This window comes from Perognathus longimembris, chromosome 14 (genome assembly GCF_023159225.1).
Source record: "Perognathus longimembris pacificus isolate PPM17 chromosome 14, ASM2315922v1, whole genome shotgun sequence".
NCBI lineage: Eukaryota > Metazoa > Chordata > Mammalia > Rodentia > Heteromyidae > Perognathus > Perognathus longimembris.
In genome coordinates, this window is record NC_063174.1 from 52348990 (window position 1) to 52368680 (window position 19691).

Genomic DNA, 19691 nt, shown 5'->3' on the forward strand with positions numbered 1-19691 from the left:
AGAAGGGAGGAAAGACTACTGTAATTTGCCCTCTGTGTTTCTCCCCATTCACTTATTCTTCCTGAACACTGGGTTGGGGGGGAGGAGGGGATGAGGTACTAAGTTTGTTAGAGACAGGGGTGGCTGGAAGAGCACTGGTAAACAGACTTTGACCCAAACTTTCCATGTGGGAGTAAACACTCAGTGTACACGTCTTAACTTGGACGACTGTGATTAAGCAACTGATCTTGAAAGATAAGGATTTTTTTTTTTAAATACATCTAATGGGTTATGGATGTTTTCTCTAGATGACTTGAAAGTTGGCAAGCTAACAATGAATGTGGAATTTCTGGTGCCTTTCATATGCTTTTCACACTTTTTACACACACACACACACACACACACAGAGCAAACTCTCAAATGTGGTCTAACAAATAACACAACACGGATTTGGCTTTCGACAAGCAAAAGGTTGCGAATGTGATCAGACTTTGGCCAGCAGAACATTTTCCAGAACAAAGGACAACAATTTTGGCTCCTCCACGGGGATTGACACAATGGGTAGGTGGTGTTGTCATTAATTCAGGGGATCAACTATGAGGGGGATGGCTAGATGATTTGATGGACGGCTTTTGGAAATGATCTTCTGCTTGGCAAAACACCACCGTGATCATTTTATTCATATGGGAAGAAATGCAAAGTCACTAAAACTAGGGAGGTAATTATAGGGCACAAATCAAAGCTGGATGACACAGAGTGAGGAGTAACTCAAGGAGTCCCAGCATGGTCCTGAAATTTGGTCTTCATTTTAAGAGAAGAGCCTGACCTCTCATTTCAGGGTCAAAAGGCCACGTCTGATCCTAATATGTGCTTTCCAGTGTAGGCTTTACACCCATGCAGAAGAACATCCCAACCCACGGTCTTGGCAGCTCAAGAGAGTTAGAAATACAACGGATCTCAGTCACTGGAAGGGAGAACTCAGAATTCTCCAGCAATCATTAAGATCTCTTCGGAACAACCCAAGCAGCTGGCTGTCTACTCTCACCAGCATCCCCAGGGGCTGTCCATTCTCCCCTACCATCTGTCCATCGATCTATCCATGGGCCCCAAAGCCTTCTCCCAGCTTCTGGTACGCACTGGCGCAGTGTTGGATAGATGCTGTCCTATTTGAGCCCATCCTTCTAACACTGAACTCAAAACCTTTCTTTCTGTAAATTCCATCCCTTAGATCCAAATGTTCCCCGCCTCATAATGGAGTCATGGATAAATATCTTCTTTTTCCTAATTGTTATTATGAAGGTGATGTTCAGAGAGGTTACAGTTACACAAAGGAAGTTCACCTTAAGGTGTTTGCTCTTCTCCAGTAGAACACTGCTAGACTTTCACAGTTCACTGGCCTCCTTCCTGCCACCTAGACAGAAGCTTCCTAGACAAGTTCTTGGCACATACTTGGCACATTAGATACTTATACCTTTACTAATCGTACTCCTATGGTACCAATCTGACCAGTGCAAGTCACCACTGACACACTTACAGGAAACTAATCTCTCTCACTCTGCCATCCCCAGGTCTCATACGAACAATTGGTTCCTCTGTCCCGTTCAATAATATGATACCCCTACTTCTTAATCCCCCCTACCCCGGTCTCTTGGAGGAGGGAGGTGCCAGTCCTGGGGCTTGAACTCAGAGCCTGGGTGCTATCCCTGGGCTTCTTTTCCTCAAAGCCAGTGCTCTACCATTTGAGCCACAACACCATTTCCAATTTTTTGCTGGTTAGATTGGAGATAAGAGTCTCACAGACATTCTTGCCCTGGCTGGTTTTGAACTGTGATCCTCAGACCTCTGCCTCCTGAGTAGCTAGGGTGACAGGCGTGAACCACAAAGTACCCAGCAATCCTTACTCTTCCTAAATCTGTGAAAATCCAGACATAATTCATGCTACTTGGAAGGTAGAGAAAGGGAAGGCTTACATGTGGTGGGGGGGGAGGTTTTTACTTTAATTGCACTAAATCCTAGCTACTCAGGAGGCTAAGATCTAAGGATTGTGGTTGGGAGATGGCCTGGGTAGGAAAGTCTGTGACAGTCCTATCTCCTATCAGCCAGCAAAAAGAAAAATAATAGAGCTTTGGCTCAAACAGTAGAGTGCCAGCCTTGAGCAAAAATGCTAAGGGGCAGTGTTTGAACCCTGAGTTCAAGTTACCCCCCCCCACCTCCAAGTCATTTTATACTGCTGCAAAATGAAGAGAATCCTATCTGGTTGAATTTTCATACTGTACATCATTTGTTTCATTTAAAAAAAATAAACAGTACTTTCATATTTCAAACACAGAGATCAATTTCTCCCCTTCTGGGGAGGTCAGGGGTTTGGATAACTCTACAAAATGCAGGTCAGCTTCATTTTTGTCTACGTTTTTCTGCCTTTTAAAGATCCTCTGAGCTGCTCCGGCTGGGACTCTGCCAGCCTCTCTGCCGGCTGTCTAAAGAAGCAGAGAGACACTGAAAAATCTGCAAAGACGCTAGACCCCTACCGAGACCATCAACACCTCGGCTTTCTTCTCATTAGGTATGAGGAATACAGAAGCTCTTTTGTTTCCCATTCCCTCAGGAGTTAGAGCCACAGAAATGATCAGTAGCTGACTTAAAGAGAACCTAACACTTGTGTTAGGAAAACACACAGCAGTGAGGAAGGGTACCTCAAGAGTACAGATCAGGAAAAAGTAACTCCCCATGGCTCTGTGAGCCTGGGGTTTTATTCAGTACCGGAGTAAAAGGGATTAAACATTCCACTTTCAAAGTAAGTGTGAAAAGAGAACGAAAATGGGATGAAGGAACGTAACATTCATGAGCTCTGCCTCGTTCATGAGCTTTGCCTCATAGAGGGTATCCACAGATAGTGTGGCTGTTTCCCGTTTAAATGAATCGATGCAGGTAGGACTGAATGAGAATTAAATTACACAATGGACAGCTAGTATACTAAAGGTAAAAGGCTTGAGGTCACAAAATACTGAGACCAACTCAAAATACAATAAGTCCATAGATATGATGCTGGGATAGGAACATAACATTATAACCAAAGATGGATTTTTGAAGCTCTTATTGTAACTGGCCATTGTAGTTTTGAAATATAAGGGTGTCCTCTATAATTGAAGCCTTCTCCATTATCCAATTTTTCTGACAAAATAAGATGTATATTTAGAAGTGGTATTGTTAGAAATCATGTCATTCTCTCCCATTCCACCTTTGTTTAGCATGCTCGTCTACAAATTTAGCACAATAAGGCTTCATTATTGATTTTGAAGAGCTCAGAGACAGCACCCAGACCTGGAGTTCAAGCCCCACGACTGGTTAAAAAAAAACAACAAGGAAGAAATCACAGGAGTTTCCTGCCAGACACCAGTGGCTCACGCCTGTAATCCTAGTTACTCAGGAAGCTGAGAGCTGAGGGTCATGGTTCAAAGCCAGCCCAGGCAGGAAAGTCCACTATACTCTTATCTCCAATTAACCACCAGAAAACTGGAAGTGGAGCTGTGGCTCAAGTGCTAGCCTTGAGCTAAAGTGCCCAGGAACAGCACCCAGGCCCAGAGTTCAAGCCCCACAAAAGACAGAAAGAAAGAAAGATGGAGGGAGGGAGGGAGGGAGGGAGGGAGGGAGGGAGGGAGGGAGGGAGGGAGGGAGGGAGGGAGGGAGGAAGGGAAGTTACAAATTGATCTTTCAACCACCTAATATCAGTGTCTCAAATAAAACTTGTAGGTGGGACCGATGGGCACTCAGAACACCATGGGTTCCTTCAGATATGTTGCTTACAATGAAACCTAAGTGCAATAGTGGTGAAATTACGCCTATTCTCCCTTTATGCTTGACTGAATGAAGACACGCAATGACAATGATCTAACAATTAAACTCCTTCAATGCAAGTTAAGACTAATTGTATTGTGCCATTGCAGTTTCCCTGCCAACTATTAAGGCACAACACTGAAAAACAAGAATGAAAGCTGTCCTACAAGTGAAAAACTTACGAGATCCTTTTCAAGCAATAAAGAAGCTACTTGCGCAAATTCAGCATTTGGAGGGGAGGAATTAACACTGCTATGTGAATAAGCTTACCATTTTAAGGATTTACTTACCTTCTAATTGTCTAAAAGGAGTACCCAAAATACCTCAATACCTTCCTACCTCTCCCCCAACTATGTCCCAGTGGACCAAGCTCTCTTTTGAGTCAAAGCTATTTTTCCCCCGAGGAACATGTGAGAGGCCCTAGGTTCAATTCCCGGTAGCCCAAAGAGAACTGCTGAATTAGTTGATTTGAATATGCAATGGTCGTTCCATATTCTGTGGCAGTATTGCTCTAGGTAGACATTTAAAGAATTACAAAGATAAGGCATATGAATAGGGTAGCAGGGAGAATAAAATAAAGCCTTGTGCTGAGTCAACACTAAAAATCGCACCATTTTCATTAAGAACAATATCACAAAGGCCAGAAACCTTTGGAGAGGCGACTAATGTACTTTTTTTGTGCCTCATTAAAGTATTCCAACAAACCAAAGAGAAACATAAAGAGCTAAATGGTAAGATTAAATGTCTTGGACTTTCATTATTTAAGGAAGAAAAAGAGCAAAAGAAAGTTTCTTTGTGCTGTCCATTAGCTTTTTTTGCCGGAGGCCGGAGATAAAAGTCCCACAGATTTGTCTTTGAACTCTGATCCTCAGATCTCAGCCTCCTAAGTAGCTTGGTAGGGTTACACAGCATATACCACTGGCACTCAGCTAAAAGTTTCTTGAACTTTGCAAACTTTAGAAACAGTGAATGTTTAGACCCAACAAAATAAAGGGTCTCACCGATTTTTTTAATCTTGCACATATTAAGCTCTGCTACATTAACACAAACTAAAAAACAGAATGTTACCATTTTACTGGGAAGATGTCTTTCTTTTTATTTTATTTTTTTCCCTTCAACAAAAACATGGATGTCACACAACCAAAGAAGCCCCTGCCCCAATCAGGGCTTCTGTCCAATTAGAGACCACGAGCTGCCCATCCATCACTCCCTTCAGGGGAACCTGAGATACTGAGATTTATTTGGATCTACAAAAAAGTAAAATACAATAACAACAGTAACAAAATCCCATGAAGCCATCCTTGGCTCTCAAATGAAAGTTCCCTTTCTCTAAACACTGATCATCTAGGGAACTCTACAAACCGCACAATGTGATGAATCACCCGGCCTGCTTGTCACCCATAGTAAGGCTGCGGATGAAAATGCTTTTCTGGAAACTGATTTGGGATCAGTGCCGATACCAGCACAAATATTACATAAGAGCCACACAGATAGAACTTTTTATAGCCATCTGGCTTCATAAACATTGTTGTGACAGCATCTACAATTGGCAGGGCATCTAGCACTGCAATATCCAAATGCCCCATTGTAAAATAGCAAAATTGCAAAAGATGGAGTCACCCCATTAGGACAGTCTCTTCTTATTCCATCATCAGATACTGAGAAAGGACAGAAAGTGGAAATTTCCTTTTCGAGTTGATGGGAATACAGACAGGAGTGAAAATCAGTGAGTACTTTGACAATACCCACCAAAAATAATTTGAAATACCCAGAACTTTTCAGAACTTCACACCAAGGAAGAAGGGATTTCAGCAGCCTAATATTAACATAGCTCATGTATTCTAAAGAAGAGTAAGAAAGACTACCCAGAATAGCACTCTCCCTCATTCTTTCCACACGTCTGGCCTTGGCAAAGGTTCAAAGCTCCTGTGAGCAAGCTGACTTGGTCTCAGACCCTGAGCTGAGCCGTGGGGACCCTGTTACAAAGCACCGTCGAACGCAACTTCACAAAAACCAAGTTCCACGGGGCTGGGAATGTGGCCTAGTGGTAAAGTGCTTGCCTCATATACATGAAGCCCTGGGTTCGATTCCTCGGCACCACATTATAGAAAAAAGCTGGAAGTGGCGCTGTGGCTTGAACAAAAAGAAGTGCTCAGGCCCTGAGTCCACACCCCAGGACCGGCAACAAAAACAAAACAAATAAATAATTGAAAACAAAAACAAACCACCAAGTTCCACGAACTGTGGCACCTGACTCGCCCAAAACAGCCCTCCCAGGGGCTCAGCAGATCCCACACAGAGCACGAGGAAGCAAGAGCCTCGCCATCCCTCTTCCCACCAACTGTAACAAAGACAAGACCGGCACCTGCGATCCTAGCTGCTCAGGAGGCTGGGTGAGATCTGAGCAAACGATTAGAAGCCAGCCAAGGCAGAAGTCTGCGAGAGTCTTATGTTCAATGAAATAGGACAAACCAGGATGTGGAGGTGTGGTTTAAAGTAGCACACTAGCCTTCAGTGAAAAGGCCAAGCCAGAGTGTAGGGCCTTTAGTTCAAGACCCCGTACCAGTACCACTACTACCACCACCTCTGCCCCAAAGGATGAAGGTGTAAAAGTAGACAGACAGTACTTTTCAGTGAGGTACTAATTTTACTTCTCGTAAATGTCATCCTAGCTACATAGAAAACTGAGATCTGAGGGCTGTGGTTTGAAGTCAGCCCTGGCAGGAAAGTCCATGAGATTCCACTCTCCAATTAACCAGCAAAAAACCTGAATGTAGAGCTGTGCCTCAAGTGGCAGAGTGCTAGCCTTGAGAACAAAAGCTCACAGGTAGCGCCCAGGCCCTGAGTTCAAGTTCCAGGACTAGTAGCAGTAGTAATAATAATAATTTGGGTATTTAACATGGATATAACTAGTAAGCTCAACTAGTCTGTTTGGAGGATTGTTTTAATAAAATACTACAGAAAAGTTACAAAGATAACATAGGGAATTCTGATAAGGCCTCATTCAGTTTCCTACAATGATAATAGATGACATTACTATGACACAATTAAGGACTCAACACTGGCATATTATTTTGAACTAAATTGAACTGGCATTCTTACTTTCCTTTTTCTCTCTTGTTCATCTTTCTGTTCCAGCATTCTGTCTCCTTAGCCTCCTCTGGTCTGTAATAATTTCTCAGACTTTCCTTGTTTCTGATGACCTCTACAGCAGTGAAAACTGCTAATCGGGTTATTTTTTGTAGCACTGTCCCTATGGAAGCCAAAACAATTGTTTGACGTTTTCCCTGTGATTAGAACACGGTTTTGGCTTAGTGGAGGAAGATCACTCTGATGGTTTAGGTCTTAGATGTCACCAGTTTGGGCTTGGTCCTTAGCCTGTGGTACTTCAGAATGTAGGGGGTGGAACCTTTACGGGGTGGAGCCTAACGGAAGGAAGTTAGGACACTGGAGGCATGTCCTTAAAGGGAATGTTGGGGCCCCAGTCACTCCTCCGGGACACACATTCCTCTTTCTACCTTTGCTTCCAGGCTCCCATGAAGGAAGTAGCTCCTCTACTAGGCACTCCATCTGTGATATATATATATATATATATTTATATATATATATATAGTGATTGGGGCTGAGTAAACTAATCATGGGCCAAAACTTCTGAAACTATCTGCCAAGACAAACCTTTCTTCCTTCTAAGTTGATGAATCTCAGCCACCTGTCAGCATTAAGCTGACGAACAAATCCCTAGAGGTGAAGAGTGAAAGGAATCTGCCATTGACTAACTTCCTCTCACAGACAATGTTAGCTTGCATAGGTAGGTAGCATTTGCCAGGTTTTTCCACCATAGCCTTCTAACCTCTTTCATCAAGTGCAATCACTCTGTGTGTGTAGAATTAGCTTCTACATTAAGTGGAAGAATGTCCACGTAGATGACAAAGAATAGTCTCTCTCTCTCTCTCTCTCTCTCTCTCTCTCTCTCTCTCTCTCTCTCTCTCTCTCTGGTCCTGGGGCTTTGAACTCAGGGCCTAGGTACTGTCCCTTAGTCTCTTTGTGCTCAAGGCTAGTACTCTGCCACTTGAGGCCACAGCGCCACTTCCAGCTTTTACTGAGTAGTTTATTAGAGGTAAGAGTTTCATGGACTTTCCTGCTTGGGTTGACTTCGAACTGCAATCATCAGATCTCAACCTCCTGAGAAGCTAGAATTACAAATGTGAGCACCCAGCATGACTAGGAGTTCTTATCTCTTCTCACTTATTCATGAATTTATGTCAGTAGAGGCTCACAGACACTTGTTCTATACTTCGGGCAATAATAACAATTATTGATTTATTTGCTCTTATTGTACTAGTTTGACTGACTGGAGCAATTTCAGAATGGTTCCCATGTCCCTCCAATACGCCCTCATTACGTTGCATTTTGAGCATTTTTTTCCTCTTTCTCCAATTTTTTTCTTTACCTTAAAAAGGAGCTGCTAAGTGCGAATTATGTCTTCCTAAAGTCTCCTTGTCAAAGTACTAGTCCCCACTACTTCAGAATGAAGAACTGGATCACTGGAAGCTACGCAGAGGCTATGCTGGAATAGGTGGACCCTACTGTTCTAAGAAGGAAAAGCTGAGATTCAGATAGCATACAGAGTGCACATGGAGGCAGATTAATGTGTTGCAACAAGCCAAGGAGTGTCCAAGACTGCCAGCCAGCCACCGGAAGGCAGGAGAGGCCCAGAAGAGATTCTTCCCACAACTTCAGGAGGAACTAGTCCTGCCTGCTGACACCAGGATCTCTGACTTCCAGCTTCCAGAACCACAAGACAGTGTATTTCTGAGGTATGAGTCACCTAGTTGTAGTACTTAGTTACATCCACCCAAGAAAACAAACATGAGATCTCTGCATTTCAACTACAAACCTTTCATGCCTGGCACTGGCAGCTCACACCTGCAATCCTAGCTACTCAGGAGGTTGAGATCTGAGGAACACAGTTCAAAGCCAGCCCAGACAGGAAAAGTCTGTGAGACTCTTATCTTCAATACACCAGAGAACCAGATGTGGCACTGTAGCTTAAGTGGTAAAGTGCTAGTCTTGAGCAAAAGAGCTCAGGAGCAGTGCCCAGGCCTTGAGTTCAAGTCCCAGGCCTGGCAAGCAGACACACACGCACACACACAACAAAAATAAAAAAACTACAAAGTAATAGTTCCTATGTTTGGTATAATAGCAAGTTTGAAAAAACAAAAAACCAGGCATAGAAAAGCTGGGTATCAGTGGTCCAAACCTGTAATCCTAGCTATTCAGAAGGCTGAGGTGTGAGGATCAGTGTTCAAAGCCAGCCTGGACAGAAAAGTCCATAAGACTCTTATCTCCAATTAACCAGCAAAAAGACAGAAATCGAACTGTTGCTCAAGCGGTAGAGTGCCAGCCTTGAGTGAAAAAGCTAAGGGAGGGCTGGGAATACGGTTTAGTGGTAAAGTGCTCGCCTCATATACATGATGCCCTGGGTTCGATTCCTTAGCACCACATATATAGAAAAGGTCAGAAGTGGCGCTGTGGCTCAAGTGGCAGAGTGCTAGCCTTGAGCAAAAAGAAGCCAGGGACAGTGCTCAGGCCCTGAGTTCAAGCCCCAGGACTGGCAAAAATACAAAACAAACAAACAAAAAGCTAAGGGACCGCACCCAGGCCTTGAGTTGAATGGCACTGTAGTAGTATGTACAGACATTTAAAAACAAAACAAAACAACAACAACAGTAAGCATAGAGGACTATTCTAACAAACCATTGAGAATACATATTGGAAAACAAGAGGAACAATTCTTATCGTAATATTTAACATCAAGTCTGGATGGGAATCCTGTTTGGGGCTACGGGCCTTGTCTTTCTTGTAGGGTTGCCAAGTAGCTACAGCTCAGGCAGTATGACCTGTCAAGCACACCTGCAAGTACTAGCAACAACCAGATGTCGAGTAGAACCATCATCTCCATGAACATGCAACGTACCAGTTCCATCACAAGCACACCTTTCTCAGGTAGGCTTCAGTGACTAGAAAAGGAGCTGGCAGGATTCTCCGGGTCACAGGGGTCTGGTGAGACCCCAGCAAGATCATGTCAGTTCAGCTTTTTTGGGGGAGATCCTTGTTTAATGACTCATCTTGTTCCAGTTCCATCTTCCTAGAACCCCAATCAACAGGTAGCCTGCTGTCTTAGATTTGAACACAGACCAAGATGCATGGAAACCACAGAAGGATCATATAATCTATCCAGGACTTTGTAGTTTTAGTATAAGTTTACCAAGTAGAAGATTCTGAAAACAACTCCCGGCTTTCACACAAAGCTATGACAGTCCTCTGGAAAAGAAAGCCCAGGTGCTTTCTGGAAGGCTACATTCCACATCCATTGACCTTGACAGAGGTGAAATCTAAGCCCACCAGTGGGTGCGACAGACACTTTCCACCTCCTCAGTTAGTTGAGAGAAAAGGAACAGAGAACATGATCTGAAATCCTCACCTGTAAAAGCTCTAATTCATCTGCATTTTTATGTCTATACTTAAAAAAATAATAATCAAATGGAGTCATTAGGCTAAAGGCCAGCTTGGAAAGCCTCTGCCTGAGTAGGCACTCCTCCTACAAACCCCACAGCTCTACCGTAATCCCTCAAATTATTAAATAATTACTGTGTTTCCCTTGGGGTCACATTTGGTAGCAAAGCACTGACCTCAGTGAATAACATTTACATTCTTAACTTGTTAGAAGCAAAGAGACAAGAAAGATTTCTAGGTTGCAAACTGTTTGAGTGGCTTGAGCAGAAAGACAAAGAAACAAGAGACTCTAGGAAATACTTTAATAATTAGTGTCACGTCCCCCTCCAACCCTGTGTATTTGCAACTCTCTACTCCAATCTAATTCTCTTCCATTTGGGGAGTGGCTACATCCACAAGGAGAAAACCCAAGCATATGGCTCTGTCCTTCTGGATGTTTCTACAATGTCGGCTGAGCTGCTTTGGAAAATCTCATTTTATCTTCTACAGCTCTATGACCTCAAGTTGTCATTTCGAATAAAGTACGCTTCCACTGATTTTTTTATGAACACAGACAAAAGCTGCTACAACCTTGTTTCCCCCCCACCCCGAACCCTGTAAACCAACTGTAGTTGCTATGTAGGGCTATTTGTTTCTAAGGCAACAAGCGTATATCTAAGTACTAATGGCCTGTCCTTTTGCCAGGCAACAGCCTTGTGATGCAACTGCACCTGTCTGCGCTACGCGTTACTATGGAGACACTCCAGTTGCTATGGCTACCATCACGCTAATCGCCTAGCAAAGGCAGACATACAGCAGTCTTCTCAGAGAGCCCAGCTGTTCCTCCCAGCCTCTTGCTGAAGACTGATTGTCTGGGCCTGTGATGGAATGCTTCTCAAGTGAGATGCACAAGAACTTCATGAATGCCATTTGCGGGAGGGGGCAGTTTGGATTCCTCCTGCGCAACATAGATCGGACTACAAAAAAAAGAATCTGCAAGAAGCAATATTATAAACTTCCCCAAATCTCTAATACTATGTCCTTCTCAATTCGCCTATCAACTTGTACTCCAACCAGTTACAACAGAAACATTTCTATATGTCACATATTCACATATATATGAATAGTCACATATTCACGTATATAATTGGCTTGAAGGACATACTTCAAACTCACACACCGTGTATAGATTTTTTAAATCTACTTTTAAATGTTTTCTATGTTGTCTCGCCCTTTCTGAGAATCTGCTACTCTTTTTTTTTTTTTTAAAACCAATAAGCTGCATGACCCCCCACCCCTATTTTACAGTTGTAAAACTGATACTCAGGACTTCAGAGGCTCCCAACTTAAGGGTGTTTGAAGAGGGAAAATCTCCATTGTTCTTTGCTGCCTTCTTTTCAAAGGAAAACACCGAGTAACCACAACAAAAGCGGTCACTCCGGAGTCCGTCCACATGGAGACCAGAATGACAACGGAGTGAGCCTCCTCGCCCCATCAGCTCGGGCTCTGGGAAGGTGGGATGGCTGGCTTGACTCATTCCTACATGTTTATCCCAGGAAAATGTGACACACAGGAGATATGAAAGCTGTCAACTTCGCTTTCTACACGTTCCTTCTACCAGGAAGACATTATTTTTACCCACTGTGAAGCCTTCTGGAAACACATTCCTCCAAAGCAGCAGAAGCGGTAAGGTTTGTAAAAATTACAACAATAGATATGCTTCCTAATAATGCATAATTTCTTTCTCCTTTATCTGCAGTTATTTTTAAAATCTCCTACAGCCTCGTAAATTAGTTTCAGTGCCTCTGTCTGCCAAAATAATGCAATTGCAATGGAGAGAGAGACACAGAGAGAGGGGGAGAGAGAGAGAGAGAGAGAGAGAGAGAGAGAGAGAGAGAGAGAGAAGACACAAATTACTTACCTTTGATATGCCTGAGGAGTGGGGGGTGGGTGGTAAGGTGTCTTTTTCAAAGCCTGAATTAGATTTTGTCTATATTCTGGGTCTATGCACCACAATGACCCTTTCCCAATACTCTGCAAAGGAAAATTAAAACATGACAATATTAATACAGAAGTATTAAGTATCTTGGAGTAAGTAGACATATTGCTCTCGTAGTTATTGTTAAAAGCTCATTTGTTGACTGGATGGCAGACTTAAATATTGTACTATAACAAGCGAACACCATAAAAACACTATAAAATACCCATCAATCTTCCTCGTATTAACTCTGACAGATAGAATGAACATGTCATTAAGAGATTATACTAATATAGTAGGATAGTTTCATAGCCAGACTACCCCTCAAAATGAGAATCCCTTATTATTTTCAGTGTCAACTTTGAAGAGTATATGTATTATCTTCTAACCATCTTTAATTCTGTCAAATTTCAAATATTGAAAGAATGGGACCCCCTTAAAAATATCTGCTTGTGAAATGAGCTACATCTTTAAACCACATTGCATTGGCAGCATTTTATGAAAATGGAAAAGTAATACACTTGGTTTTATCCCCCCCCTCCCCTCCCAGCCCTACACAACTTGCTCACAAACGAACATTTATACTTGGAATGGAATTCTGTAATTATCACCACCACCCCCCCAAAAGCCCAAAAGATCTCAGGCAACAATGGTAATAAACCTAAGCTAGAATCCAATATTTATTCTTTGAATTCCTCAGTTCCTCTTGCTCCAGCCAGTGAAGCAATTTCAAACTTGAAAATGCAGATTTTCTGAGCTGGTTCTATGGGGCGGAGGGGGTGCTCCCCTAGAAGCTACCTATAGGGCTGTGATCAGCACATTTTCAATCTGCCTTTGAGGCCCAATAGAACTGGCAGCAGGCCTAAGGGCATCTGTTGGCTCTCTGTAAGCTTTCAGGTGACCAAATGTACCCCAACTTTTCGATAAAGTCATTTGTAAATATTTATTCCTTTGGAAGTTAAATTATCTAACTGTGTAACATTCACCCATTCCTTTCAGCCCCCAACCCCCACTTTTTTCACAAGCATTGTATTCCAGGAAAACTGGTGTTGTCTCCCAACATTTAGAGGGCAAATAAGAAAACAAAGGGGGGCGGGGTTAAAGTTCATGAAAATCCCACAGAAGGAGCAGTAAACATAAATTGTTCCTAAAATCTACAGACAAGTTTCCCAAATATTGCAGTCTCCACAGGAGAAGCAAGCAGGGCAGGTGGGCACCTGGTACCACCCCTGTCACCAGTCACAGGTGCGGGTGGGTGTAAGCGTGGGGTCAGGTGGGCTCAATATTAACATGCCCAGTTTCAATCATCAGGACGTTTGAAGACCTGAAAGATTTCCACTTTGGAAAGCTCGGTGCCCCAAGGAGGCCCTGCTTTTCATCGACACATTTTCAAGTCAGGAATAGTTCGGGGGCTCTAATGAAACTTTCCAAGGAAAGCAAACAGGCTATCCAACCATCTGTCCCAAACCTTCCATCTTTTTCTGTGGAAAAAGTTGAACAGCAACACAGTGTAGCAGACACTTCTCTCCAGGCCCCCCAAAAAAGGCAAAAGGGAAGACCAGGAATTGCCAAATTTGCTTAAGCACTTCAATTGGCTCAGCCTCATCATCCCAGCTAAGCCTGGAGAGATGAGGGTCACTCACCATTTGAAGCTAGCACGGGCAGAAAAGTCCTTGAGATTATCTCCAACTAGCTAACAAAAAGCCAGAAACTGTAGCTATGACTCCAGTGATAGAACCCCAGCCAAGGGAGAGGCCCTGAGAGTTCAAGCCCAGGCACAAAAAAAAAAACAAACCCACAAAAAACAAAAACAAACCCCTCAAAGCTTGTCAACATTTCAGCAGGGTGCAGCTTTTGCTTCCCCCCCCCCCCCCCCGCCCTGTGTTCAAGAGTAGGGCAGTTTCTCTTACACCAAAAACCTAAGACAAGGTAATCAAAGCCAAGTGGCCCTCTTAGGTAAATAACCATAAACCAAGAATGTGGTTTCCCCTGATCCTGTCCCCAAATATCTAGTTTGCGCTGCACTACTATTGTTTAAAAAACTACAAGGAATAAGCCCCGGATTTGTGACGGGCCAATCGCATGGCACTAATTTCCGGTGCAGGGAGGGAGGGAGGAGACTGAGAGTTAGGGACCTCAAGCACACAGCAGCTAGCTTCTCAGTGGCCATGAGCAAATCCCAGTGGCTTCCTCATTAGTGGATCACACAGAGACAGGCCAGACCTGACACATTCTGTAGGTAACTCAGCAAAAGGCAGGTGCCGTTGTGACTGTCCTTTAAGACAGAAGAAAGAGAAATAAAGACCACAGGAAGTGAGGATAAAATGGCTGTGGAGTCCAGTGTTGGGGATCTTAGCGGAGAGAAACTTTGATGGGCTTCTCTTTTCTAGTAGCTCCTCTTTAAATTCACCCTTTGCTCTGTGTGCTTTCCATGCTTCCCGCACCCCACGCAGGCGTGGGCCACTGTGACTTCTTTCTCCCTTGCTCTAGAAGCCACTGTCCCCGACGGAGGACAATTCAGCTTCTAGAAATTTCCTTTGGCCCCAGGTTTTCAACATTGTGATCATTGAGCTGAGGTTTTCACATTTGGCCTGTCCTCGTGGCTAAAAGTCCCCAGAACAATCATTAACTGGATAAACGACCTACAAAGAGCTGCTCTGGATTTTACCAGAAGTCCAGGATTGCTGATAATTTAACTGATCAGATTTACATTTCAGGGTATCTGATGGTGAGAATTGCTGATGTTTCAAAGACGGGGGGGGGGGGGGGGGGGGGGGGGGGGACTGCTCCCTGGGGACAAACCCAGGAAAACCCCACCCCACCCCACTGATCCACTGATGGTCTTCTAGGGCTGAGTTGTGGGGGAGAAGGCTGGCTGTTCACCCCCTATTTAAAGCCTTCTCCTTGGTTTCAAGTGATGGTCCAGAATAATAAAAAGGGTTGCTTGAGAAGTTTTAAATGGGAAGGTGCGGAAGATAAGAGCTCTCAAATGTCGGGGGGGGGGGGGGGCGCGGGGGAAGGGGGCAGGGAATGTGTGTCACACTAAACGCCCTCTTCAGGAGAGGGGTTGTCATTTGATTATAGTTGTGTAATAAGTTTGAGTCAGAGCTCTCACAGAGATATCTGAGCACAAGAATATGCAGTCTTTTGTTGTTTTTCAATGGAACTAACTGTGAGGGCCATTCATCAAGTGTTACAGAATTCAAAATAATAAAAGAAAACCACTAGCAGATGCATTTTCCTAATACATGTGCACAAGTGTGCATGTTTGTGTCATTTATATGTATTTCACACCCCCAGAGAACTTACTGTGTCAGTGCAAAACACGAGTAAAGATTTTAACTAAAAAGCACCAGGGAAGAGTAGACAACTTTTATCTTTTAAAAAAAATACTACACACACACACACACACACACACACACACACACACACACACACACACGAAAGCTGGGAACTGGTGGCTCACATCTGTAGACAGTACTAGCTACCGAGTAGGTTGAAGTCTGAGGATCACAGTTCAAAGCCATCCAGGGTAGACAAATCCTGAGACACTTATCAACAATGAGCCACCAAAAAACCAGAAGAGAAGGTGTGGCAAGTGGTAAAACACCAGTCTTGAGCCAAAAAAAAAAAAAAAAAAGCTAAGAGACTGTGGCTGCACGCATGTGTGTGCACGCATGCGCACACACAGATCTTGACTTGTGGACAAAATTAGTGAACACACAAAAATAAATAACAAGCGCTAAATCAAGGCTAATGTAAAGATACACATCTATTCCCTAGGCCTCTGGAGGTCTTGATCCAAGGATCCTGGCTGCCCCAAATCCCATGGGCATGGCGGACCTGCACTTTGCAGCCAGGCCCCACTTCCTGTCTTCACTTGGGGATCCATTGCCTAGGGTGAGAAACCGCAAAGAAAGCAGTGTACTTACAAATACTTCTGTCAAACTGTGCACCCTGAAATGGACCATGAACTCAACGTAATGAGTCCCAACTGGTATTGTTCAAACGGAACAGAAAGTACCTGTAGGAAGAAGGTGTTATAAAGTTTCCATGCCTGTATACCTACCAGCAGCAGAGACTAATCGCAAAGATACACACCTCCTGCTGCTAAGCTGGGATCTCCATGTTTGGCAGCTACTGCTCTAGGACAATGGTGGTCAGGGAGCTTTCTCTTCCTCAGGGCCAAGGAGGCAGGTCTCTATCAAAATGAAGCCTGGGGGCTGGGAATATGGCCTAGTTTGCCTCGTATACATGAAGCCCTGGGTTCAATTCCCCAGCACCACATATATAGAAAACAGCCAGAAGTGGCACTGTGCCTTAAGTGGCAGAGTGCTAGCCTTGAGCAAAAAGAAGCCAGGGACAGTGCTCAGGCCCTGAGTCCAAGGCCCAGGACTGGCAAAACAAACAAACAAACAAACAAACAAAAATGAAGTCTGGGGCAGAGGATAGGTGACTTGGTCAACTTGAAATGGAACCTTGGGATGTGTCCAACACTATCCACTAACCACTCGTGCCCATTGGTTCATTCCTTCATTCACACAGTACCACCTATGTGACCATCATTGTTTGTGGAGGGGAGGATCATTAATAATAGTAATTTAAAAAATCCATTCTACTAAAAGAAGAAGACAAGAGGAGCTAGATAAAGATGGCAATAAATAATATCACGCCAGACGGCACAACCTGGCCAGGAGGAAATACCAAAAGTGAGCTGTGAGCGGAGAGGAAGCGGCTGCTGTGTTTGGAATAAAAGGGTTGGAACTGACTCTACATGACCACAGGGCCTTGGCTCAGGTAAGGGCAGGGGAAGTGGCGGGAGGAGGGCAGGCTCAGGATGTATTTCAGAGAAGCAGGTGGGCCTGGCAGTGGATTAGAAGTAGCAGGGACCATGAAAGGAAAAAAAGGGGGGGGGGGGGGAATCAAAGTTTGTTGTGAGTACCTAGCTAGGTTGAAGATTAGAGAAGAAGACAATCCAGCACTCTGTTGAACAGGTAACCTTTCAGACGATGGACTCGGTCTGTCCACTGGGATCTACCGATTAAGGCATCTGAAACCACTGAGTGGACATAAGCGGCCGGTCTTCTCTCTTCTCTCCCCTCACTGACCCCAACCTTCTGTCGCAGAAGCTCAAGGGTATGAAAGGCAGCTCTCAGGGGGCCCGACTTCTGAGGTTTAATATCAACTGGTTCCTTTAGGGCAGGGATGGTATTCTTTTTCTTCAAAAACCTGAGGGAATAGTTTCATCTTTGAGTGGTTCCCTCACTACCACAGAGATGCAAACAAATAAACATAACTGTGCTTTGTTCGGTAAGACTTTATGTACAGAACCATAGTCCACAGTTGACTGTCTTCCTGTCTTATAGCCTAGACTGGCTTGGTGCTGCCATGGAATTAGAAAGGGGGGAAAAGGCAGGGGGCAAGGGGTGGAGGCAATGAACTCAATCAGGTGCTCCAGGACACCAGCGGAGGGGACACCAGCGGCCCACTGGCAGAAGGAGGGCTTGCGAACACAGACCAGAAGAAATTCTGTTTACTAGCAATAGGAATATTTACTGACCGGCACTGGTACCTCGCACTTGTTATCCTAGCTACTCAGGAAGCTGAGATCTGCAGATCCACAGTTCAAAGCCAACCCAGGCAGAAAAGTCTGGGAGATCCTTATCTCCAATTAACAAGCAAAAAGCTGGACATGACGCTGTAGCTCCAATGGCAGAGTGCCAGCCGTACGAGGAAAAAGCCAAGCAACATATAAAATTCCTGAGCCCTAGTACCAGGACACGTACACACATGTCATACACGCAAATACTTCCTATTATCATTATTATTATTTTGCTAGTCCTGGGCCTTGAACTCAAGGTCTGAGCACTGTCCCTGGCTTCTTTTTGCTCAAGGCAAACACTCTACTACTTGAGCCATAGCACCACTTCTGGCTTTTTCTGTATATGTGGTGCTGAGGAATCGAACCCAGGGCTTCATGCATGCTAGGCAAGCACTCTCCCCTTACGCCACACTCCCAGCCCACAAAAACTTCCTATTGTTCTTGAGCTGTATCTACTACACATGCTCTGAAATCAGTTTTATATGTAGTTCATTCTCTTTCCTTGGGTCTATTTCTTGTTCCAAAAATTGGGTGGTCTGATTACATCATCCCCTCAGCTCGTCATCCTATGCTTTGAGAATGTATCATAGATGTGTAGCCATCAGCCCTGCTTGCATTTTGCTATAAAATCACTGAGAAGCACGTTCTGCTTTCCTAGGGCAGCCCTTGCTTGGCTCACATCAACACTAGAGTCAGAAATACCTGAGTCAAAGTCTTAATATCAACTTTCCAGCTATGACTTTAGGCCAAGTACTTAACTGCTCTGAACTCTAGCTTCTTGGTCTATAAAATGGGTGTCATATACTAATACCTGCTTCACAGGACTGTTGGAAGGATTAAATAATACTGAGCTTGGTACATAGTAACGGCTCAACAAATACTAGCTCTGGTTACTATGGAGGTAATGAAAATATTTAACAGGCAACTTCTCCTGACAATGAACTCCAAAACATGCAAGCCGGGCCCAGATGGAACGGCCCTTACCAACTTGTGAAATGATACAAATTTCTGCCCCCCCCCCCAAAAAAGATTGCACTTTGGGGCTGGGAATGTGGCTTAGTGGTAGAGTGCTTACCTAGCATGTATGAAGCCCTGGGTTCAATTCCTTAGTACCACATAAACAGAAAAGGCTGGAAGTGGTGCTGTAACTCAAGTGGTAGAGTGCTAGACTTGAGCAAAAGAAGCTCAGGAACAGTGCCCAGGCCCTGAGTCCAAGCCCCAAATTGGCATAAAACAAAATAAACAAAAAGATTGCACATGTTGTGATGTAACTGCCCATTGTCCAAAGAATGCATTCTACATCAGATGTATGATGGAAATAGAAATGGGAGACTCATTGTAGAATAATGAGAAGTGGCTGCTGGATAAAAGAAAGGCAGGCATGGAACCTTCTAGAAGCTATGGCCCCCTGGGTGCCCCCGGGCCCTTCCACAGCTTACAAAGTGTACCTCCTTCTGCAACATAGACAGACCCAGCCTACACAAGGGAGAGACACAGCAGGGTGAATCAAGTGAGAGACTCCTAGAGGTAGGTAGTGTGTGTGTGTGTCTGTGTGTGTGTGTTTTAAATGTCTAAACTTATTCCCTAATACTTTGGGGTTTTGGTCTCCTCCACTTCCGCCCCCAAAAAGGCAGGGAGAGATGAGAAATGAAAAGAAATGAAAATGTCTACCTCAAGCCCCTGGCTTGCTCCATGTCTGGGGTTGGACATGTAAGGGACATTAGGGGCTGGCTCTCACTGACAGCCTGTCCTCTAAATATCAAATCCACAAATTGCCTCCACTCCTACACTAGATAGGCCCTA

The 19691-nt window shown here is 44.1% G+C and overlaps 1 protein-coding gene across 8 annotated transcripts in view; it reads right to left on the reverse strand.

Moving 5' to 3' along the window:
• Foxn3 (forkhead box N3) overlaps nucleotides 1-19691 on the reverse strand; it is a 360243-nt gene that overhangs the window by 131670 nt on the left and 208882 nt on the right. For all 8 annotated transcript variants that reach the window (XM_048361885.1, XM_048361883.1, XM_048361884.1 and 5 more), the window contains one exon: nucleotides 12230-12342. In XM_048361885.1, coding sequence (XP_048217842.1) covers nucleotides 12230-12342 — 113 coding nt within the window. The remainder of the gene's footprint in view (nucleotides 1-12229; nucleotides 12343-19691) is intronic.